This window comes from Camelus bactrianus, chromosome 1 (genome assembly GCF_048773025.1).
Source record: "Camelus bactrianus isolate YW-2024 breed Bactrian camel chromosome 1, ASM4877302v1, whole genome shotgun sequence".
NCBI classification, from domain to species: Eukaryota; Metazoa; Chordata; class Mammalia; order Artiodactyla; family Camelidae; genus Camelus; species Camelus bactrianus.
The window spans coordinates 70,666,977-70,692,706 of NC_133539.1; the positions used below are offsets into that span (position 1 = coordinate 70,666,977).

Genomic DNA, 25,730 nt, shown 5'->3' on the forward strand with positions numbered 1-25,730 from the left:
AAGAAAACATGATCTGTGATACTTGTTTAATCAGTAATGCAGACTTTATTCGGACTGTCATGATAGGCACAGGGAATACTACAACGGGGTGCTGCAGTAAGGGGGAGAGATTGGGCTCAACTCTGAATATGAGGAAAAGTAGAGATTTACAGCCATGGAGGTGGGGGGCAGTCTGTGAATGGACAGTTACTAAGAGGGTAGGTTAATTCTTTGCTAAACTGACCTAACAGAGTTCCTGCTAAAGGCAGGCCAGGGTGATCAGATATCACCTGCGGGCTGGTGAGGGATGATAAACTTGGACAGAAACCAAGGGTGATCAGCCATGAGTATGAGGATTCTAACTAAACTGACTTAGTAGGATTCTTGCTAAAACTAAACTATAAAACTGGGAATAAATGCCCAAGGTCACACCTAGTGGGCTCAGAGGAGTCTGACTAAAGTTTGGTCAAAGGGAGAATCTCTGTCAGCTCTTAATTTCTCTAGGCTAAAGTAAAGCCAGCGATTTGGCTATTGTCAAAAGTGAAAACATTCTAGGTCATGTTGCTTTTTGGAAGAGGGAAAAGGAAGGACTGCAGATGTACTACTTCTTTCTGAAGAAGCTAAGAGGGCCCTGCAGCTGAACTGATATGACAGGTAGGAATAACGTAAGACAAGTTAACTTAGAGTTAATTATCCTGGGTTGTGGTTAACTTGGGGAGATAAAATATACCGAGTAAATGTAAAATTATTTGTGGTTTGCTAGGGAATAAAACAACTTTCACTGTACTCTTAAAGGATCTTACTGATACCACCTTTCCAATCTAGGTACAGGGAATAACAGAGCAGGACTCTGCATGGAAGACCTCTGATACTCTTGTGATTTGCCACTTTTATCACTGTGAAGTTTAAGGTAGTGACTGTAATATAAGAGCGAATGATAATATTGATATTTATATAATGCTTGTTTTTAAAATTAATATAATGAAGATTTGGTCACCATTGTCTTCTATACTTTGCTACATGTGAGAAAAGGTCAAGTTCAAAGCTGTCCTTCCAGCTTGAGTCTCTCCAGGTAGGATATTTAGGGAAAAAGAACTTGGTTAAAATAAATTATCCTGGGGAAAAGGAATTAGGCCCTAAGAGAATGGTTCTGACACTGGAGGAAACAAGAGAGGAACAGAAGGAATTTTACCATGGGAAGAAAAGTGCACAGGCTCCCGAAAAAGGACTGGGCACCTCCTTCCTCTTCTACCCATCTCAATCCTCCCCAGCTCCCCAACCCTTCTCTCACCGCTTCCCCCAGCTCCCCACTAACCCCCTCCCCGCTCTCTTCCTTCCCTCCTACCCCTAATCCCAACTCCAAGATATCTCCATCAGTTAATTCTAGGGCCCAAACTGAATCTGAGGGACGTACAAATGATTCATAGAAATAAAAAAAGATGTCTAGCTTCAGTAATATTCTGAGAACAGGGAATTAAAACACAGATACTTTGGAAAGGAGTTGAACTGGGGTGCAGGAAAGTATATATATAGTCAGACTGCTTTTCTCAACATCAGCATAAACACATCTGTATGACTCTAAATTTAAATGAAGCATAGTCTGCTTAAGGTTTAAATGACTGAAATTTCAAAAAACTATTACAATCCACAAAATTCTTGGTATTTCAGTATTTAAAACAACACAAGATACTAGAAGAACCTAAACTTTATATTTTTATAGTATTATAATTGCTAAAGTAAGTTTATGACTGTTTTCAATGGCTAGTTACATTATGACACAACTTAAAAACTTGTACATCTGATGTGAAAGCTATGCCATCCTGGAATATTACACTTAAGCCCGTGATGCTTAACTCTCAGTGTACATCAAAAAATATCTCCATCCACAATGATTCCATGGGGTTGGGCCCAGGCAACCATATTTTTAAAAGTTTCTTAGGTGATTCTGATACACAATTCTGGTCAAGAAAAACTGTCTCATAGGATATTAAATACTATAGTCACCTCCTAGTGTACTCTACTTCATCACAGGAAGACGTGAAGATCTCACATACTGGGTTGCTCTACTTACAAATCCATTACTAATTTCATCATCTCCTTGGATTAGTACCACAGTAGCACTTAAAAAAACATTTAAACTTTCCTTCTCACACCTCCAGGAAATTTATTTAAAACTAAACACTTCAAATGAGTTTAAAAGGTAGTAAATTTAGAAGTGGGCTGTGAACTAGGTGTTTGCTTTGAAAAGTAAAGCTATCAATCTACAGCATGGAATAAGGAATAAGAAGGAGTGAAGCTAGCACAGGCAGGGGAAGCCAGATGGTCACCAAATTTCTTCCTGAAACACGTCCTCATGGCATGCCTCCACTATTTTATTTCCACTGACAGCTCATCATGTATGCTCATGTTCAAATGAAAAGTACTCCCTCAAGATGAAATCAGTTTTCTGAACACATATTTGGAATAATCTCAGTAACTGTTACTCCTGCTAAAATTAAAAATCAAGAGCTGACTGTACTATTTGGATATCATGGGCCAGTTTCTTAACCTCAGTTTATTTCCTTTGATATCTCATCTATGTATCATAAAAAGCAATTTTATTAACATACCTTGGATCAAGAAGACTCCTCAAAAATTTGAAAAGCAAAACCTGGTTCTGAATAGAAAAACAATAAAAAATACAATTAAATATTAAAACAAATTCTTCAAACTATGCTATGGTAAAGAACAACTCTAGAATATCCCTTTTAAAAGCACACATGCGTATGATTATTTCCATTATGCTCTCTGTACAGATCTAAGAAATTCTCAATAATCATTTGGAGGTCATTTCCTCTCAGTAATTCTAATCACTGTCACATATTCAATTTTAAGTGCAGAAGAAATACAAACACCTTATTATTGCGGGGGTCAGGGTGGAAGAAAGCTCTCCACTGAGACACATTCCTTAATGGTTCCCAGCATGAGGACCCTTGGAATGGCAGGTGCTCTGAACTGCTCTGGCTGCACCAATGGGTTTACAGTGCCTCACCTAGTCCTTCTTGTGACAAAGGCCTACTATGAGATAGTAAATCTAGTTGGGGTGGGAGGTTAAGGCCCAAATAACAAACATCACCTAAAAAGCTTATTAACTCCCCAATATAATCAATTACAGAAGAGACAACAAACTGCAACAGGTCAGCAATTAACATGCCATAAAATCTGTTTCTTCCACTTTACTACACGAATATTAATATTTCTAAGTTCATAGGAAAGCTAAGCAAAAATTATTATAGTTTAATTTTCCTTTTTTCTTTATTTTTTTGACACATTCAAACTTTACCTATAAAAAACAGGGGACCTCAAAACCGGAAAGGATTAACATTTAGAATGTAACATTTTAAATACATTTATCAGTCTTTGATTATTTATCTTTTCCCTGGCCTATCAAGTTCTATTTTTACATAACTTTCCTTCTGGTTATAATGTAATATTCTGGCTTATTTTTCACTTGAAGAATTCTGAAAACAATTGTTCAGAGGCATATTTCTTGCCATCAAAAGTAAAGGCACTTTATAAAATTTGTGTGGGATTCTCATATAATCAATAAAGCTCTGCAATAAATACTTAATTTCTTTAAAAGAAATGCATAAGACTCTACAAAGAGTCCACAGTCACAGAGCCAAAAATTTTTGTCTGTTTTAAATCCACAACACTTCCAGCTTTTATATATCTGTCTAATGAATGACATTATATTCATTTAAATGACCTCTCTGTCTCTAAATATTTTTAAAGATTATAGGAAAAAGAAAATCGTGCAATGGATAACCTTACATTTTAAACAATAATAACACTAGAGTTGAGAAGATTCATCAGAACCGCTGATTTTTAAAGGAGTGGGGAAGCTTTGTGGGTTGAGAGCAGTTTTAGCAGAAACGTCCTCCTGTCCCCACCTCACTAGAATGGACTCCTCAGGATCCTGGGCAGTGAGTGCTCTACCATCATTCAAGTCACACTATTCTTCACTTATCTTTTGGCTTATCTGTCTTCTTCCATGAGCACAGGGGTACATTTATAGTTAAGCCTTAAACAACACAGATTTGAACTGAGTGGGTCGACTTACATGTGAATGTTTTTCACTAAATATACTGGAAAAAATTTGGAAGATTTGCAACAATTTGAAAAAACTTGTAGGTGAACCCCATAGCCTATAAATAAAGTAAAAAATTAAAAGTAAAAAAATATATATATACCCCTTTTTCTCTCTCTCTTAATTAGAGAAACTGTGTTATCAGATGGTTTTCTAAAAAATGTAACAAAGTTTCCAATACTGTATTATGAATAAGACTGTAATACTGTGTGCCATAACAAACTTTATAATAATTCATTCATTAGTGTGTAAGCTAGGCTACCATGAAGCTACTGTATCGATTGCCCTGGGCTACCATAAAGCCATCATACTGCTGCTTTTTCATTATCAATGCATGAATTGTTATACCTGTAAATAAATATGAATTTCTTTTTCACATTATCTTTTCACCTTGGATGTCTAGTGTTACTAATATGTATAACATCTACAGTGTTTTGTATCAGGCAATATTGATATAGGGACTGACAAATGATTCATCTTGTAAACAGATGATGAAACTTATGGTACTGATAAACACAGTTCAGTACTATAAATGTATTTTCTCTTCCTTATGATTTTCTTAATATGTTTTTCTTTTCTCTGGCTCACTTTATTGTAAGAATACAGTATATAATACATGTAACATACAAAGCATGTATTAATTGACTATTCACTGATAAGGCTTCCAGTCAACAGTAGGCTATTAGTAGTTAAGTTTTTGGTAAGACAAAAGTTATAGGAGGATTTTTTTTACTGCACCCAGGTCGGCAACCCTAACCCTCACATTGTTCAAGGGTCAACTGTATATGTTTTTGCAGCCTCAACACTTCATCTGTGTGCTTTTGGCCCAGAGCAGGTACACAAATACTTACTGAATTAATGGATGAGTATTTATCTTGAGTTAATGGACTTCATCACGCTGGACAACCAACCCTATATCTGGGAGTCATTTTTAACTTCACTCATCATGTTGAACTAATTTCCAAGCCATGTACATTTTACTTTACAAACCTATTTTGGAACTGTCCTCTCCACTATCACTGCCTTCATCCTGTCCTTACCATATTCTACCAAGACCTTTTGTCTTTTAAGTGTTCTAACTGGTCTCTCCTCCATTTGCTCTTTGCCAGTCCATTCTCTACACTACAGAGTTAATTTTCTATAAAATGAATCTAATGGTATCGTTCCTTTGCCTAAAAAACTAGTAATTCTCCAGTACACATAAGATTCAGTATATTATTTTTTAGCATTACATATAAGATTGTTCAGTGTAAGCCCCAAAACTCTATTTTCCAGTCTCTATACCTTTAACTCCTCCCCTCTGACATACCTTTTATAGTTTAATCTAATAATGCTTTGTCTACTATTGTCCCCACCACGTCATTCTCTGAATATGCATGTTGCTTCGTGCCTTTAAGTCTTTACATACCCAGAACTCCTTCCCAATTCTCTGCCTAGAAAACTGATACCAATTATTTAAGCCAGTTCATGCATATCTGGGAACTCTTATCTGACTTCACTTTCTCACACAGAACTCTTGTTCCTACAGTACTTTTTTACATGTTTGGTATAGAGCTTTTAACACTGTGCTGTGGTTAAATAGGTGCTTCTCTGTTCCATAAGAAAAATTAAAGAAAACACTGTATTCTTATTTGTGCCCCTCAGAGACTACCATACTGTGGTACATGGTGGGGCAGCAGTCGTGTGTAAATGAATGAACTCCGTATCTTTGTCTTTTATACCAGCTGCCTCCCACTCACTGCTCTGGTTTCCATCTTGCATCCTATCTCTAACGACTATTATTGCCACTTGGGGACCCTGGGTTGTGCTACACGCCCCCGTCATTGTCCTAGTCCCTGTCTCTCTCACTTGTGGCCATAACGGTAGTGGGCAAAACATTGTACTAGCACTGCCATGGCAGTGATAAGTGGAATACTAGGTCCATCATATAGAGCTTCAAACTGAGCATCTCAATATTCAACGTTAATATAGCTGCATTCTAGTTAAGACTTTACAAGAAAAATTCTAAGTAGTCATCATTAACCCAATTTGAGGATGGCAGAAGTCTGAATAAATAACATGAAACCCAAAGAGAATACACTTGCAGCTACTATAGCAAAGGATATGGGGAGGTGGGGCGGGGGAGGGGGAATCCTCTGTGGATTATGATTTCTAAGTTATAGTTTCAAAAATGTTTCTGTGTTGTTAATATTTCTTATGCACAAAGAGGAATTCCCTCATTTCCAGACTCAGAGATCCATAACTGCTTCCAAATACACACACACACACACACACACACACACAATGTATAGAAACTGCTATTAAAAGGCAACTATCAATTGAAAAAATTATTACAATCTAAAGTTCTTAAGCGGATATTCAATAATTCTCTCTCCACTAGATGTTTCTTTCCAATATGTTCTGCAAAATTTACCTGAAGTTTTTTAATGACTGTTTCAATCTGTTCAGAAAAGTGAGTAGCAACCAGCTCTGCAGCTTTACAAGGCTTCAGGGACACAAGTTCCTGGAATGAAAGAAAAAGATGAAACGATCTTTAACGTTAAATATAAATAGAATTTCCACAGATGTGAAGCATGATCATCTACCTCAAAATTTTCATGAGCTTCTACATTGCATTTCAGGAGACCTCAATATAGGGCCTCAATTTTAATTAAAGGCATATTGCAAATAAGCAAAAGATTAAAAGTACCAAGTGAAAAATCAGATTCTGATACAAAAGGTAATTCAGAATTCTTAGAAAATGAAAGCACTAAAATTCTAGATTTAGGCTATGATCTCCACAGGATGAAAAGAAGGAACAACATCTTCCCAAATTCTCTGCCAGTGAATTTCACCCTTGAGCTTAAAGTAACAACTTGAAGAAATGAAAAAAAGAATATAGTTCTGATTTCTCTGGCTAAGAATTCTGCAATTTTACTTCTGATACCTGGTGGATTTTGAAACCAGAAGTGTCTTAAGAAATGAACTTAAGGTCATAAATCTAAGAGGTTGGCCACTCTTCATAAGACCTATTTCTGTCAAATCTAAGACTTCCAATCTGCCCTCTTCTTGAACTTTCCTAAATACTATTGGCTAGCCTTTCTTCTTGAAACTCTCTTCTTTCTTGGTTTCTGTGACCCTATTCTACCTCTTCAAGTGCATGTTCCATTGCTAAAATGCAAAGGTGAGCTACAGATCAACATATATTGTCAAATAAAAATAAGACAAGTTATTGTGGCTACAAATTTTGTGATATATTAGTAATTTTGTGATAGTATTTGTAGATGAATAATAATTAGCTGACACAAATAACTGTAGTTTATACCACTTTTATACAATACATCTCAAAACAGAGAAGGTAATATCACAAATGAAAAAGAAAATGTTACCACTGATCTTCGGACATTAAAAAGAAACCGTTGTGAATTAATTTATGTCGAGAATTTGAAAATTTAAACGAAATAGTTATAGTCCTAGAAAAATATAATTTACTAAAGTGATGTAAGAAATAGAAAACCTCCATTAATTTTTAACCACTAGAGGAACTGAATAGTTAAGAATCTTCCCATATAAACATTCTGGGCCCAAATAGCTTCACTGGTAAGTTCTAGCAATCATTTAAGGAAGAAATATTTCCAACATTAAATCTCTTATAGAGAATAGAAAAGAAGAAACTTTTTCAACTCATTGTATGAGACTAACAAAATTTTGATACCTAAACCCAACAGAACAATGTAAGAAAGAAAAGGAAAATTATAGATCAGTCTTAATCGTGAGCACTGACACAAACATCCTAAATAAAAACAAAATCCAACAATGTATAAAAAAGGTAATATATTAGCATCAAGTTACAGTATCCACAGAGTTCAAGGCTTGTTTAATATCAATAAAATTTATGACAAAAATACAATAAGGGAGAAAAGGTGATAAAATTTATTCATGAGAAAACTGTTAGCATACTAGAAATAGAACACTTCCACAAAAATTATATAGTAAATATTGTACATTAGAAATAAAAATTTTTTAAATATTAACAATAGCACTATTGTGCTAAAAATATAAAGTTGTGATAGTAAATCTAACAGTCTAGAGATGAAAAATCTCTACCAAATGGTCATTAAATAGAAGACTCACAATGTAAAGATGTCAATTTAAATTAAAACTGATTGATAGATTCAATGTAATCCCTATCAGAATCCCTATCAGAATCATAAGGTTAAAAAAAATTTTGGGTGTAACTTGACAAGCTGATTCTAAAATATATTTGGAGAGAGAAGCAAGATGGCGGAGTAGGACGCTTGTAGCTCACCCTCTCCCACAAATACACCAAAACTCACATCTACGGATCTACTCAGCCAACCAGAGCACCTGCCGAACTCCGACAGAACATCTCCCTCTTCGAAAGACAAAGACGCCAAAAATCTGGTAGGAGAAAAGGGAAAAAGAAAGAAGAAAAAGCAAAACAGTGCGGGACCGATCCGGCGGGGAGGGAGCGGCAAAGAAGGACTGGCACTTGTTCACTGGGTCTCCCCCCTCCAGCAGAGAGGCCAGCAGGATGAAGGGGGAGCCTCCGAGGTTCAGATCCACCCTGAGCACTCCTTGACCGACAGAACTGAGTTAAATGGGCATGGAGGGTCCCCATGACACCCAGCCCGAGACGCGAGCCGGCAGCTGGGGGCCGGGACAGGCTGCCCGAGCTGGGCGGAGCACAGGGGCGGCTGCACTGAGGCAGCCGCAGGTGACTGCAGGGTGCTGAGTGCCGTGGCTGGGAGGGGATACAGAGCAGAACAACCTCAGTCCCCCATAAATTGCAAAAAAAGCAAAGCAATATAGCTAGTGTGCCCTGGGGGGAAGGGTGTCGTAGCCTTTTCTCTCCTCAGACCTGCGCTGCCATTATTGACGCTTCTCACAAGAAGAGAGAAGAGGGGCAGGGCGCAGCCACAGCCACCATTTCCTCCTGTGCGCAGCACCCAGGCCGGGGTGGGGCTGAGACCCGAATCCACACCTGGCGGCTCTGCAACCTTCTAGGCAGGACTGAGACTTGTTTACAGCCCGAGGCAGATAGGATCTTTCTGCCCTGGCACCTCAGAGAACTTGTGCCGCCAAGACAAACAAGGAGCTGAGATTTGGCACGGAGCAGGAGCGGGACCATTCTGCGGTCTTCCCCCGAGCCTGCCTTTGGGGTGCCGACCTGAGGCAGAGCAGGCAGCTGCACAGAGCAGCGGAGCGACCGGCGCCAGGGAGAGGGCAGACAGCCACCCCACTTCCTGGCAGGAACGCAGCACCTTACCACAGTGCTGGGAGGGGGCGCTATCTGCCAACCTGCCTTGCCCGAGGGCAGCATCTGACTGCGGCATTGGGAGGGGGAGTGACCTGCCCGCCCACTCGGTAAGAGCTCAGCTCCTGACCCAGTGTTGGGAGGGGGTGCGATCTGCTAGCCAACAGCCACTGGGAGCAGCACAGACGAGGGCGCCAACAGAAGGCCTCTGGAAACAGCAAGCTGAGTTCGCGAAACAGGGTGAAGACACAAAGACCTCTCGAAAAAATCATTAAGAGCACACCCATCTCCAGGAGAACTAGATAACTGATACTCCTTAAGCCACAGTGCCAGAGAGATATGAGCAATATGAAGCAGCAGAGGAACCACTCCCAATTAAAAGATCAAGAGAAATCCCCTGAAAGCATGATCAAGGAAATAGACATTGATGGCCTACTAGATCAAGATTTCAAAAAAGGAGTGATCAAAGTACTGAAGGAACTACAAGAAATAGTGTTTAGAGATATAAAATATGTCAAAAATGAAATAGAACCTATAAAGAACCAAATAGAATTAGTAAACTCATTTGCTGTGATGAGAGCTGAACTAAAGGCTGTACAGAGCAGGCTAGATAATGCAGAGGAACAAATAAGTGACCTAGAAGACAGGACAACAGAAAGCACCCAATCAGAACAGCTGAGAGAAAAACAAATAAAAAACAATGAAAACAATATAAGGGACCTATGGGATAATATAAAGCATGCCAATCTGTACATAATAGGGGTTCCAGAAGGGGAAGAAAGAACACAGGGGATTGAAAAAGTATTTGAAGAAATCATGACTGAAAACTTCCCAAACCTAAAGAAGGAATCAGATATCCAAGTACAGGAAGCTCAGAGGGTCCCAAACAGACCCACACCAAGGCATATCATAATCAAGATGGCCAGAGTCAAGGATAAAGAAATGATCCTAAAGTCAGCAAGAGAAAAACAAAGAGTGAGTTACAAGGGAACCCCCATAAGGCTTTCAGCTGATTTCTCTACACAAACACTACAGGTCAGAAGGGAGTGGCAAGATATATTCAAAGTCCTGAATGAAAAACAGATGCAGCCTAGGATACTCTATCCAGCAAGGCTATCCTTTAGAATAGAAGGAGAGATAAAGAACTTCACAGACAAGTAAAAACTAAAAGAGTTTAGCAACACTAAACCTATGCTAAAAGAAATATTGACAGGTCTACTCTAAATAGAAAAGAAGCAGGATGCTACAAAAACGAGAAACTCATAACTGGAAAGGAGATAACTGCCATGAATTACAAAAAGAATAAACACAAAATTGTAAAAGAAAGACAACTAAATCATTAAGAGTGGGAGAGGGAAGGAAGGAAAGCTCCTGTGGAAAACAATATGGAGATCTCTCAAAAGACTAGGAATAGACTTACCATATGACACAGGAATCCCATTCCTGGGCATATATCCAGAAGGAACCCTACTTCAAAATGACACCTGCACCCCAATGTTCATAGCAGCATTATTTACAATAGCTAAGACGTGGAAACAGCCTAAATGTCCATCAACAGATGACTGAATAAAGAAGCTGTGGTATATTTACACGATGGAATACTATTCAGTCACAAAAACTGACAACATAACGCCATTTGCAGCAACATGGATGTTCCTGGAGAATGTCACTCTAAGTGAAGTAAGCCAGAAAGAGAAAGAAAAATACCATATGAGATCACTCATATGTGGAACCTAAAAAAAAGAACATAAATACAAAACAGAAACAGACTCACAGACATAGAATACAAACTTGTGGTTGCCGAGGGGGCAGGGAGTGGGAAGGGACAGACTGGGATTTTAAAATGCAGAATAGATAAACAAGATTATACTGTATAGCACAGGGAAATGTATGTAAGATCTGTGGTAACTCATAGCGGAAAAAAAAAATGTGACAATGAATATATATATGTTCATGTATAACTGAAAAATTGTGTTCTACACTGGAATTTGACACAACATTGTAAAATGACTATTACTCAATAAAAAAAAAATGTAAAAAAAAAAAAAAGAATAGGCCAAAAAAAAAGAGAGCCATATAAGTAATTTTGAAGAGCCATGTTTTTAATGAATACTTTAAATATAAAGTCAAAATAGAACTATACATACAATTGTGCTCTAGTTAACAAACTTTTTGCTCACATTAATACGAGTCAGCAGTTCTGAATATGTGTGTATACTAGGTTGAACAAATAATTTTAAAAGGATATAAACATAGATAGGTATTGGGAGTCAGGTTTCTCATGCCAAAAATAGTTACAATAAGCAAACTGTAAGGCTAGAATGAAAGCTGTGTAACTGAATTTGAGTTGGAGATGTCAGAATGAACTCATATTAAGAGACAGGTTGATAGATAATAGATAGGGTTAAATAGGTAGATAGATGGATAGACTGCAACTATATGTTTTATATGTAGATATATAAACTCATATATATATATATACACACATATGTATGTATATATATACACATACATATATTTTGTAACACCTTTTACTGACAGGGTCAAAAGTGGTAACAAGGTGACAATCAATAGCAATAATCATAATAAATGTACAGTCTTAGATTTTAAATACTATTCTCTAATAAAAGGAATTAGGCCTCTCTGGAGAAATGACTGATTCTAGGGCCAAGGCAACATATAGATAAGATAACCCTGAAGCACCTTGTGATGCTAAAATAAAAACAACATCAATAAAAAGATGAGGCACATGAGAAAGTCACAAGAGCTAAGTGAAAGAGCTCCCAATGAACAAACTGGCACAATTTTAGTAAATAAACATCTATAGTATTGCAGTACTTCACAATAACTCAGAGAAATACATATATATATATATATAAAATAAATAAAATAAAATATATTTGGAAGTATCAAAGGTCAAGGATAGCCAATACTCTCTTAAAGATATCAAGACTTATTGTAAAGTGACAATATTTAGGATAGTGTGGTACTGAATGTGGAGACAAAGATTAATCACACAGAAGAGAGCCAAGAAACACAGACCAAGCATATAGATCCTTGATACACTTACGATAAGATAGCACTGCTGAGCAATGCGGCAGGGCAACCTTTTAAAATAACTGTTGCTGGGAGAACTAAGTGTCCATATTTTAAAACATTAATTGGATCCCTGCCTCTAACTATATACAAAAACTGCTTTCAGATGGATCTAAGATTTAAAGATGAAAAAAAAAAAAAGAAAACTTCTAGATAATAATATAGGAGGACTTCTCTTAGATATGGAAAGAACAAATTATTTTGACTACTTGAGAAAAAAACCTTTTCTTAAAAAGAACCATAGAAAAAAGCCACAGAGTAGAAGATATTTACAAGATATATCACTGACAAAAAGACATCCAGGACACATAAGGAACTCCAACAAATCAAGGAGTACAGGAGACATTCCAACAGAAAAACGGGCAAAAGACTTGAACTAGCACATCACAGAAAGGAAATTTAAATAGCCAACACATATAAAAAAGGCTATCAACCTCATTAGTAATTAAGGATATGTAAATTTAAAACATAATGAAATATCATTACACATACACTAGACTGACAAAATTTTAAAGTCTAGCAAGAATACAGAGCTAACAGAAAATCTCACACAATGCTGGCATGTGAAGTTTAAAGTATTTATCCCAGTTAACTGAGACAATCACAAAGATTATCCAATGCTAACATGCATCAAAATCACCAGGAAGGCTTGTTAAAATATATTGCTGGGCCCTGCCCCCAGAGCTTCTGGTTCAGAAGGTCTGAGATGAAGACGCAAACTGCATTTCTATCAGGTTCTCAGCTGATGCTGTATTGCTGGACTAGGGATCAAATTGAGAACCACTGTCCTAGAGAAACGCATGTGACTGTGCTCAAGATGCACACACAGGAATGATCATGAACATACTACTTTTAATAGTCAAAACTAGAAACAACTGCAATGCCCATTAACAGCAGAATGCAGACACTGTGATATACTTGTAAAATTTAATACTATACAACAATAAAAATGAACCACAGCTATATACCACAAAATGTACAAATTCCTCAAAATATTGAGAAAAAAATACAGAGTATAACTTATAAAAAGTTCAGAAGCAGGCAAAATAAAAAAATACATTTTTAGGGATACAGGCAGGTGCAATAACAGTGTATAAAAGGGCAAAAAATTATCAGAAGAACTAGGATTATGAATGTATTAGGGGAGGCAGAGAATTATGATCAGGAAAGGACATGTGGGATACAGTCCGGGGTATCTAAAGATAACTCTATTCCTGGGATGTTGGCTTTTTAATTTTTTACTAAACTGTACTTCAGTTTTATGCACTTTTTGGAGGTTTTTTATATTTCAAAGTAAGAAATATTTTAAAAAATCTAATGAAACATGTGTTATCCATATTGGAAAAACCATCTAAACTAGAGATTCTCTACCAGAATTCTAAGGATGGCTTTTAGGGTGTCTGTGAATCCCTGTATTTGTAAACAAAATTATGCATCTGAGTCTATGCACAATATTATGAAGCGCAGGCCCTAATGTTTCCTTAGATTCTCAAAAGAGGTCTATAGCCCCCAACGTGTTAAGAACCACTAATCTATACACTTTGTATACGATCTAAAACTTCATTATGAGGACATTTCCCCCACATATTTAATGTTGATTTTATTTACATTACTAAAGCCACAGAAGTCCTTCAACACAAAGTCTATAGATTTCTATTGTGGCCTTACGAGGTATTAAAAAGCTCAAGGTGAAAATACGTGCAGATGTGGGGAAATACAGTCAGCAAAAATTACTGTTGTGCAGCAAAAATATTTCTTGCTTCTCCTGTATGAGTTTCCTGCTGAGTAACTTGTTTGCTCATTGATTAATTCACCATGCTTCACATTCTGTAGAGAGATATAGCTTTATATTTGGATGTCTGGAGTCAATGTGCTCAAACCACTGCATAATGCAGATGAAGTAAAATGAAGAATGAGCCATAATGTAACTATGGAGACTTAAAGGGAATGATGAAAGGGAAAACAATACAAAATGATTAAAGGGGAAAAAAGATATAATTCAAAATAGAAGAAAGTTTTCTTGGGTTCTTTCACCAAGATATATTGACATTGTTAGCAGGAATATGATAAGATTAAATAACATATGTGTGTTTTCAATCCTGTAGATGAAAGTGTGGACATTACTTCAGCTTGCACATCTGATGACAGACTGTGCCACCTTTCACACCAGATGTTTCACATAAGACGCTGTTCATATTTCTGATTTTTATAAACTTTACAATCACTGGGACCTAGAGGTAAGTATTCACATTAGATGAAATGCTTTCTCAAAGTTTCAGAGCTCATCCTTTCTTACAGTGTTTCACATGTAAAAAAAGTTTAAAACATGTTGAATAATCCTATCTTTCACTACAGCTCTAAACCAATCACCAGAAGCTACCTCACCTCCTGATCCTTGGTACGAGGAGGAGGAAACTTTGTAGATATAAATGTTATTTCCAAAACTAGAATTACCTTAGCATCTTTCATTACTACTTTTTTTCAATAATCAGTGACCCATAAAAGAGAACAGATTTCAACAAATCTCTAGCTCTGTTGATTTCTGAGGAATATTTTATGTTATAAACCTAATGAAACTAAAGTGAGGAGTGATTTGGGGGCCCCTTTTTAGAATGATCACATGCTCATCACATACATATTAGTCTTTCCATGAAGGCATCTAAGAGCATATTTTTTAAAAAGAACTTTTTGTTTCAAGTCAACCCTTGCATTCTTGTAAAACAGCATGCATAAACAAAACCAGAATCATCATCCAATAACATAAGGAAGGGAAGTACCTCAGAGAGAACAACTCATTGCAGTAACATTTCTAGAATTCCATCAGGTGATGGGGGAATGGCTCCCATCATGTATCAGGGAAAAAGATCAGGAGTACTCTCAGAATCATTCTAACAACATTGTAAAAATCCACTAGTATTCTAGTTTGTCACTCAGCTGACTGAACATGGGTTATTTTCAGAAATCACAATATAATAAATTGTATATGACATACGCTTTACGAATATAAACATGAGGTGGAATAAATTATTTGAAAAAAGATGTTAATCCTAAAGCAAATCAATTTAATGACATCTGTCATAGCTTAATTAGCAAAAAACAATTTGGGAGATATCTGTACAAATGAAAGTTTTAAAAGCTTTGTTGAATAAGTACCTCAATATGGTCCATTGCTTTCTGCCATACAGACTGCTTCTCCTCTGCACTGTGTCCAGGGATGGATAAGATATTGTGAATGTAGTTAAAGACTTCTTCCTGAAGAGCACAAGGCAATATCATTCGTTCATTCATTCCCTCCAGCAATATTTAGTCACCATCTACTATCTGTACCAGTCTTGGTACAATATCTATTATTTAGAGATGGAAAACATTTGCGGAAAGTTAACTGACAGAAGACTAACTCTAAAGAGAAAGAGTAATTGTTTAAAAGTTAGAGTAGATTTGCAGAAGTTGCAAATCTGTACTGATTAATTTTAGTCTCAATTTTATTAACTTCATGAGTGAATATCATACTTTTTGTCTTTGATGGTCCCTGCTCAGGTTCCAAATTTAATCTCAAGTTCCTCCTGCCTTAGTCTATTACGCTCCACTTATACTGACCATTGCTTCATTTATATGATCTCTATTCAGGTCCTTGAATGTGGGAAAAAATTTTCTCATCTCAGGAACTTGCATATACTGTTCCCAATACTGGAAAATTTTTCCATTAGCTCTTTCCTTGAATGGCTTCTTCTCAAATACCAAAATCCAGTTTATATGTTATTTTTATCTGAGATTCCTTCCCTGGCTGCTCTGTATAAATCAGTTACCCCACTGTCCTCTAAAGTTGCACCCAGTTTCTCTAACATTCATCATAATTTGTAATTATATATTTGATTTTCTTATTGTCAGTCTCCATCACTAAACTATAAGTTCTATAATTGCACGAACTAAATGTCTGTTTTATTTATCAATATATACTTGGCTAATAGCAGGCACTCAATACAAACCTGTTAAATAAATGAAGAAAACCTTGGCTCAGCAAACACACATCCAAATATTTCTACTGAAGAGTTATACCCACTGAATAGTTATTTTTACTTGATAAGGGGAGGGGAGGAAACTGAGTAAGGAAAAAGGCTAAAGCTCTTATTAACGCACCTCTCTTAGTGGGTCACGTAGGTAGCAATCGATAATTTTGTCATATTGGTGTTCTCGTTCATACATAAATTCACAAATTTGATAGCTAGAACATAAAAGGAAAAACTTCAGTGTACCAGACAGACAGGTGGTTATTAGCTTATAAGATATTTGCTCAGGCAAAGAGGTTAATATTAAGGAAAAATAAATACAGTAGAAGTGATTTCTACTGTTAAATGAAGTTACAGTATCTAAGGGAGATGAGTATCTGCCATTCTTTTAAATATAGGTTTAAGGTGCTGCTGAATACTATGTAAAAAATTTCAAAGCTGGGTACAAAATAAGTGTTAAAGCAACAATGTGTCACATAAAAATACTTAATATATTAGATATCAACTAATCGATTATATGAAGCTTCCTTGTTCAGAATTAAACATGTCAAATGAAATAGTCAATAAACTAGACAAACAGTAGTGCTAACCTATTGCATCTTACTTGCTATGCTAAATTCTGCTTTATTTATAATATATATAACTGTCAAAAATCTGTCAAAAACCTATGAAATACTACGGAAATTCTAAGTAAAAAAACTAAAGTAATAAATCATAAGAGTACTATTCTATTTTCATACTAAAACAAATGCACAAGCACTTCAAACTTACTCGCTGTTAATTTCTGCAAATTTGACTAATTTCTAGACTTAAAAGGCAAAAACTTTTGCACTTAGGTTATTGTTATATGCATAGCTTTTCTTAATTAAAAAATGGCAATGCATCAATAAACTGGGCTTCAAGTTAGAGAAATGCAATTTGATAGTTCTCTGGGAATTAATATAAGGCTTCAAAACAACTTACAACTCTGCTTTTTCTGCCATACGGATGAGCCGACTCTCTTCAAACTGAACTATGCCTCCAGCCTGCAGCAACTCTAAAAGGACCTGAACATTTAAAATAAATGAGTAAGAACACTGTAGTACTTTTATTTACTAGCGCTTTAAGAATCCATGCAGCCACACAAACCATATCTTTTTTTCTTTTGTCTTACTATTCGCTGATTTTTCAGTTTGGCTTTCATGTATACAAGGGAATAGACTGCCATTATAACGTTGATCATATTGTACTTAAGTCTAATAAAAAGATAAATAGCTCTATTTTTCAAACATGGAAGGAATGCCACAGAGTTTGCAATAAAGCCTTATTAGAATATCTAACTGACCCTCCACTAAGCTAAAAATGTCCATATGTATTCTTTCAAGAAACAAATTTTTGTCTAGTGTTTTTATGGCTTATGGTTCTTCAAAATCTGTGGCCCATAGGCAGTATCCATGTTCATGTTTAATTTTTCATGTTTAAACGTGGAGTTTCTCATACTACAGCATTTTTCACAAGAGCCAAAAGGTGGAAACAACCCTAATGTCCATCAATGGATAAATGGATAGATAAAATATGGTATATAAATATAATTGAGTATTATTCATACTTAAAAAGGAATGAAATTAAGGTTTATCTATATATGGATAAAGCTTAAAAACATTATGCTAAGTGAAATAAACAAGTCAGCAAAGAACAAATACTGTATCAGTCCACTTATATGAGGAACCTAAAATAGTCAAATTCAAAGAGACAGAAAGTTTAATGATAGTTGTCAGGGGGCTGGGAAGTGGGTAACCAGGGAGTAAACACAGAAAATTGATTACTTTTAAGTTGAAATTTTTTTAAAGGCATAGAAGAAATAAAACCTAACCAAACTCTACACTTCAGAACCCTAACTTAATTCATTTTGAGTATTATAATGTACTGTTGTAGAGAACAATGATGGAGTGAACCCATATGCTGGAAGCCTATTCAAATGCCATTGCTGAAGCTGTCTTAACCAACTTACTGGAGCTGGTCGTTGCCTTTTCAGGAATGTTGTACGCCAGCTGTTATATGCAGGCAGTGTTAAAAACTGAATTATATAAACTTACAAAAATAAGTTAAGTTAAAAACAAAGGTAATTAATACCCAAACTCACTACTTCCTAATTATTTTACTGCATTTGACTGTGTATGCTCTCGAGGTCAGTTACTGCAGCTGTATCTGTGTTCTGGAAACACTATGTCAGGGGCAGTGATGCACATCTCTTCCCAACGCCACGTTCAGTGTGACATCCACTGGTAGATCAAAATCAGCCCTGGTGGGAGTACTTACACCGTGGAAACTGGCAAATGCTGTAAATCAGGGCTTGTCACATTTTTAAAGGGTTGTAAAACAAACAAACAAACAAAGAAGAGTATGTGACAGAGACCATATGTGGCCCATATAGCCTAAAATATTTACTCTCTGGCCCTTTACGGAAAAGGTGTGCCAATTCCTGGTTAAGAAAGTGACAGAGCTGATATGACAGTCAAAGTTGAAAGTGTGCATGTCAGAATCATTATTTTGTAAATAGTACAAAAAAGTTAAGGAATTATTTTTCCAGTATTCAAAAGCTGTTATGCAATTCAGCAGAGAAGTCACATCACTGATGAATGAGTGAACTGCACTTTCATCTTGTTCACTTACAGAAATGAACACATCAACCAACATTCACGTCAGAACTAACCAGTTGTTAAACTTTTATTAGCAAATCACTGGAAAATACTCAAATATACTGCATAAATAAATTCTGATACATAACAAACAGTTCAAGAGAAAGAGTGCTGGATTAGAAGGGAAGGATTTGGCCTCTAATCTTAGTTGTGACTTTGAGCAATTTACTGCGTCAGTTTTCTTTCTATATTCTAAAATTAGTGTGGGGAAAAAACCCACATAATCCCAAAGAGGATTGCCAATAACAGAATATTACTATACTATGATTACTTTTAAAGGTTTGGCATCTACATTTACGCTTGGTTTTTATTTCTGTTTTATTCAGCTATTTACATAAAAAGTTTTTATCATTTTATATAGCAACACCATGCATCACATGTTTCATTTTTCCTGCCAACAGAAAAATAAGGGCAAAATGAGGCATCCATGTTACTACATGCATTCAATATAATTTACGAGACAATCAAAATTTTAGCAGCTGTTCTCTTCCCTAAGATAGTCTGCAGCAGTCACGGAGCCACAGCTGTGCAGAGAAAGGGCTCACTGTTGCTATTTTACGTTCTTTATCTGAGTTTCATTCTCCCAGCCAGGCATTATTACCATATAGAATTAGCATAGCTCTCAAAATAACTTAATTTTTGTAGCTTACTTGTCTGACAAAGTCTGGCTATCAAGTTTTAAAAGACTGGCTCTCTTAGTGCTCACAATTACAGTGGGTAAGCTTTTAAGAAATCCTACCCCCTGAAAGGACCCTCAAGGATAAGTAGAAAGAAGTGGTAATCAAACAGTTTCTTTCTCACAGTGATTAGTGAAGGGACAGACGGACGCCAGCCTCCAGAAATGGCCAGCCCTAGTGCAGTGGGACTACAGAGCACGCCCCAAAACTGAGTGTCCCAAAACTCAGGATCCTGAAGACTCTCTGGTTCATGGCCACAATAGCTAGGACTGGTGACCAGATTAATGAATCTGGTGGAAAGCAGGACACAACAGGTACTGACTGGTGCTACATAACAGAGAAGGACAGAGGACATATTCTCTGTGATGTCATGTTGAATGCAAGACAGGTCCCCGTCTGCCTGGGAATTTAGCTTCATATAGGCTTAAACTAACCACCACCCACACTATTTCCTTGTTGCCACTGTCTAGCTTAGTATTAGGGTCTGGCATAAGTCATTTCCCTCTTACGCCTCATGAGGTTTAGTACTGAAGGGTTCTTTCTAGATTAGCCTCTCTTCTTTCTCATTCTCTAGCAAAGAGAGTTCTAGCAGTTCATACCTGCTGTCTTTCAGAGTGTCGGGAGTCATCGTCAGGACTACAGAGGAATTCGAGGACCTGGTCAAAGAAAAGGTATTTTTTATTAGATACCAGCTTGCACGCCACACCGCTGTCACAGTGTGACAAAACAGTAACGACCCTCTTTATATCACCAACTCATTCCCACTCGGCTACAACACACACCACATCTGAGTGGCCCAGTACATGGCACAGCAGGCTCAGGTAGGCTAACGATGTAACACGCACCTTACACACACTTCTTCATTCTTTAGAAACCCGACTAGAAGAAAGCATCATCTATGTACCTTGACTTGCAGATTCCTGACACCACGGACCAAGCAAAGCATAGACTTTGGAGTCAGGCCACTTGAACTTGAGTCCTAACCTTATTAATGCTTAATAACCACATTTATTGCTAATAATAACACTTATTAAGCATGCCCTGGATGAGTGACTGAACATCTCTGGGCTTTAGTTTCCTCATCTACAAAATGGAGGTAACAACTATTCCAATTTCAGAGCTGCTGGGAGCACTGCATTAATATATACACATGTAATGTGGAACAGAGCGTGGCACTATGAAGTGCTCAATAAATGTTGGTCATTATATGCAACTTTCTCCAGATAAAAAGTATTTTCTTTCTGTGGATACATAGGAGGTACTTAACTGGGATTAGGAGATACCTTCAAAGTCATTTCCTCAAAGTAATCTCTCCTCCAGATGATCAACATCACAGTCTTACTACCAGTGAGATGGGTGACTCTTAAATTGGAAAATTCTTGAGCAAAGAATTCTAGACAATTTAGAGCAACAGAGTAATAGAGAGAACAGAATCTCTATAAACCAATCTCCACAAACCATACTCCCATGATACCAAGTTACAAGGCAAAATTATACTACCCAGACACAACATTAAAAAAAACACACACACACAACAATTTAGATTCAATTTGGACTCAATTTAGATTCAAACTGAAACCTGAACAGGTTTCTACCTGATATGGCATTTACCCAATAGGCTATTATATTAAGAAACTGTGTAATCGAGTGATTTTTTCTATGAACAGTAAATAAAAACAATTCTAGCTCTTATGATTAAAGACACTCACCTGATCAAAAAGGGTTCTGTTAACAAACAAGGTGTTGTCAGGCTTTGCAAGCTGCCGGGCAAGGAAGGTAAAGAGACACCCTACTTGTGAGGGAGTAAAATCTGAATTCTCCACCATAACCTGATGAGCAAAAGAGATCATTTATTTATTCAATATACCATCTGCTTTGACACACACAAAAAAACACAATTAGAAGAGAGAGGTGGGGGGAACCTCATTACTAAAGACTCACAAAAAGATTCTTTTATTGACTGTGTAACAGTTGAGATCAGTGTCATTTAGAGAAGGAACACAACTACTTGCACACTTGGAACGGAAAACGTTTTAGTCACTTTTGGCATATTTCTAGGTATAACCTGGATAAAAACTGAATTGTTAGATAAAGGTGGATTTCAAAGAAATATTAATCATATTTCCCTCTGGAATTCTTAAAACAGAACCTAAAATTAATTTAAATTAAATTAAAGTAACCCTACTAAAATTTGTCCACCAACACAGAAAGAAGGGAATTTGCTTTGGGGTCTGAAAGTAGGATAACTTGAGAGGGAAGATATCTCAGGAAAGAAGTCAGCTGGCCCTTGAACCAATGAAGTGAATGATTTCTGCCTTGTCTATAAGCAGTTTCCTGGTTTCACATAAAAGGCTTTTTACAAACACAGACAGTTATCAAGTCATAATCACTCCTCTGATTTAAGTGCCCTCTCAGCTCCTGAGCACCTACTGCTATGAGTAAGACACTGTGGTAGAGGCCTTGTAGGGAATTCTGAACCAGAAAGCAAGGTGAGACAGGTAAACAAATATTACATAAAAAGCATAATGTGATCAGCACAATTACAAAGGAACAAATGACTACAGAAGCACAGTGGGGAGAATTTAGTTCCACTGGTTAGAGAGAGAATTTGAAAAGCAATGAGAAAAACAGCTTTTAAGCTAAGCTTTAAAGCCCACGTGGAACCTGTGCCAGGGGCAAATGTCAGGAGAAGAGCCGTCCAGGTAGAGAGAAGAGTGTGAGCAAAAGCATGACACAGGAAAATACAAGCCTGTTTGGAGAAACTATGTATTTCTTTAGAATGCAGCATGTGAGAGGAGGAAGGAGAAATGAGATCGAAAGAAAAGATTAGGCCTCCAGTGTCATTCTAAGGAATCTAGACTTTATTTCATAGAAAACTGGGGTGCAACCAGGAGAGGTGCTCGTGATCAGTACTGTGCTTAGGAAAATTACCCCATCAGCAGTGTTTAGGATAAAATAACAAAACCAAGAAACAAAAGGTAGAGAGACCAAGATACATGTGACTGCAGGGGTCCAAGGGGGAGACAGAGGGCTTCAGAACAAGGGCAGTGATAATAAAAGAAAAAGGGAAGCGGGAACAGGTACAAAAGACACTGCAGAGAGAGAGGAGAAAGGACAGGTATTCACATGTGTGGAAACATGTGGCTAAAGGAAGCATGAGAAATGGCAGATCTTGAGCCTGACAGGCAGGGAGGAGAATGATGCCATGATCAAAGAGGGAGAATGCAGAAGACTGCGAAGGAAGACCAGGTTCTGTCCTGGATGAGCTGAATTTATGGAGGCAACTCTACAACAAATTAGGGAATAGGATACTGTTTCATCTATCAAAAAGTCCTGAATTCCCTCCTTCCATTCTCCATTCAAAGATAAATTATAAGGTTTCTCCTATTATAAAACATTCCCTTGGGGCCCAGCTTTTGGCCTACCTTTTACTTTGCTAGGCAGTATGTTCCTTTCTTTTACTCTTCCTGCTTTTAGCCCAGCAATTACAGCTTGCTCAAGTGCATAATTAATCATTACTAGAGTACAAGGATATTTCAAGCTATAATCTGTGTTTCTAAATTCCAATTTATAACATTCAAAGAGCTTTCTATATCGCTTTAAAAACCCCGTCATCACTCCCTTTCAGTGTGCAGGTCCTTCCCTACAACTCAACTCTTGGGTCCCAGATAGTGCTCTTCTCTGCTTTAAGCCCTTCTTTTTGCCAAGTGTAAACTCTTTAACTGTCTGATCCAAGAAATTCATTTTAAGGAAACAGCCCTAACTCGCAGCTCCTTCCCTTGCCACCTCAGCCAGTGTGTAACTGGTTATCATCTTAGAAATTTTGGCTTCTTTCCATTTCCACTCTCCAACCAATTTCAGAGACCACACTTTCAAAATTTTCTGGGCAATCTTATACAAAGTCACAAATTAACAGCATTCCCTTTCTATGTCTGCAGCCATTCAGTACACGTAATAATGCCTTAGATTTGACGCTTATTTGTTTGTTCTCTAGTCATTGCCTAGGCTCCCTGGAAAGAACACTTTAACAAATGAGTGCAACTCTCTCACCAGAAATGAGAAAATAATCTCAAAAGTGCATTCTTCATGGACCATGTGTAAACACTAACAAAGCAATACACAACTAGCAATTCACCAACAGTGATAGCTGAAGTACTTTATGGAGCTTTTCTTTCTTCATTATCATTCTTCCAACTTAGTATATTTTTAAATCTGAATTCCAATTCAATCAACTTGCAGATATCTCTTGAACATCCACCAGGTTGCAGGCATTGTGTTGGACATGCTCTGGGCATGTTAAAACAACGACCAAAAAAAACCAAAAACCAAAACGAAACAAGCCCTCACAGTCTCTCCCTACAGAAAGCTTAAGTCCAAGCAGGAAAATATACGTGTATACAATTACCTTGCAGTGTGCCAAGGGTAGCACCAAGTGCTGTATGTTGAAGGAAGCATGGGAGAGGGTTCTAAAAGAGTTTCTCATGGGTGATATTTGAGTTACATTTTGAAAAATGGTTAGGAATTTGCTAGACAGAGAAAGGAAAGGAAAAGGCATGACAGGATGAAAGAAAATTTCATGCAAAGAATATAAGCCATAAAGATGACACAGAACATTTAGTGAATTCCAACAATTTAATACAGTTGAGGAGTTCATAATACAGAATGCGTGCTTTTGGTGGGGGTGGTGTGTGGTAGGAGAGGGGAGCAGTTATAAGAGAAGTAGTCAGGGACCAGAAGATATAGAAGGATCTTGGATGCCAGGTTAAACAGTTTAGACGAATATGGCAGAAACCAGTACCTGTACTCCAACATCTGTTCCTTCTTCCTAATTCAGAAGCAGAATTCCTCATTTTTAGCTAAACACATGGCCATCCACAATACAGAGTATATTTCTCAGTCTCAATCAGCAGCTAAAGGGTCATACACCTTAGTTCTGATCAACAAGATATACACAGAATTGCAGTAAGCAACTTCGAAGAAATTTTCTTAATGAGAGGGAACACTCTTCATCTTTTTCTGCATTCAGACTAGCTAGAATGCAGAGGCGATGGCTGGAGCTTGAGCAGCCATATTAGATCAAAAGACAGAAACCATGCACTAGGAATAAAAGCAGTAAGACAGAAAGAATGTGCATCCCTGAGAAGTTTCTGAAGCCACTCTACTAGATCAGGTTGCCTGCTCTCCAGGTTCACAGAAGAAAAAGAAATTTCCATAACAATTAAGCTACTGCTATTCTGAACTTTCTCTCACAGCAGAACTTAATTCCAAACAAGTCAATGTGGAGCCATAGAAGAATATTAGGTAGAGGACAGGTAAGATCACAAATTAATGTAGGACAAGAATCAGACCATTTAGGAAGGTATTTTAGAAATCTAGGTGAAAATTCTCCCTTCTGGCCACCTGGTATTATTTGGGAGCTTAGCAATCCTGTTCTCATCTTCATAACTGCTTATCTTACAAGGTCAATTAATATTTCAAATGAGAAAGCGTATATAAATGTGCTTTGAAAATTATAAAGAATTATTATACATGTAATAAATGCACTAATGTTATGTGCAACTAGAGAACATTTTAATTTTGGTCTTTTGTCCAAAATAATCTAAAAGTCACTAAGAAGAAGAAATCTCCATTTTACTAGCCAAGTGAACAGGACAAAATTCTAAGCTTTCAACCACAAGAAGAAACCGGTCTGGCTGAAGCTGTGCAGGTGGAAAGGAAAAGAATTTGTCTCTGCATTCATTCACTAGCAACAGCATGAATCTCAAAATAGTTTTCAAATGAATCTAGTTAGACTTAGATTGGGATGGTCATCTCTGAGTGTCTCAAATCATTCTTAAGTGTCACCCATCATATCAGTACCATGGCAAAACGACATATGCCACTACCTTAGCAACATAGCGATATAGG

General features: G+C 37.0%; 1 protein-coding gene across 4 annotated transcripts in view; it reads right to left on the minus strand.

Moving 5' to 3' along the window:
- The window catches only part of VPS8 (VPS8 subunit of CORVET complex), a 222,892-nt gene that overhangs the window by 86,950 nt on the left and 110,212 nt on the right, over positions 1–25,730 (minus strand). For all 4 annotated transcript variants that reach the window (XM_045519728.2, XM_010959180.3, XM_045519727.2 and 1 more), the window contains 7 exons: positions 21,533–21,652; positions 20,423–20,479; positions 17,432–17,514; positions 16,599–16,683; positions 15,615–15,713; positions 6,522–6,611; positions 2,589–2,635 (listed from right to left, as the gene is read on the minus strand). In XM_045519728.2, the coding sequence (XP_045375684.1) occupies positions 2,589–2,635; positions 6,522–6,611; positions 15,615–15,713; positions 16,599–16,683; positions 17,432–17,514; positions 20,423–20,479; positions 21,533–21,652 (581 nt within the window). The remainder of the gene's footprint in view (positions 1–2,588; positions 2,636–6,521; positions 6,612–15,614; positions 15,714–16,598; positions 16,684–17,431; positions 17,515–20,422; positions 20,480–21,532; positions 21,653–25,730) is intronic.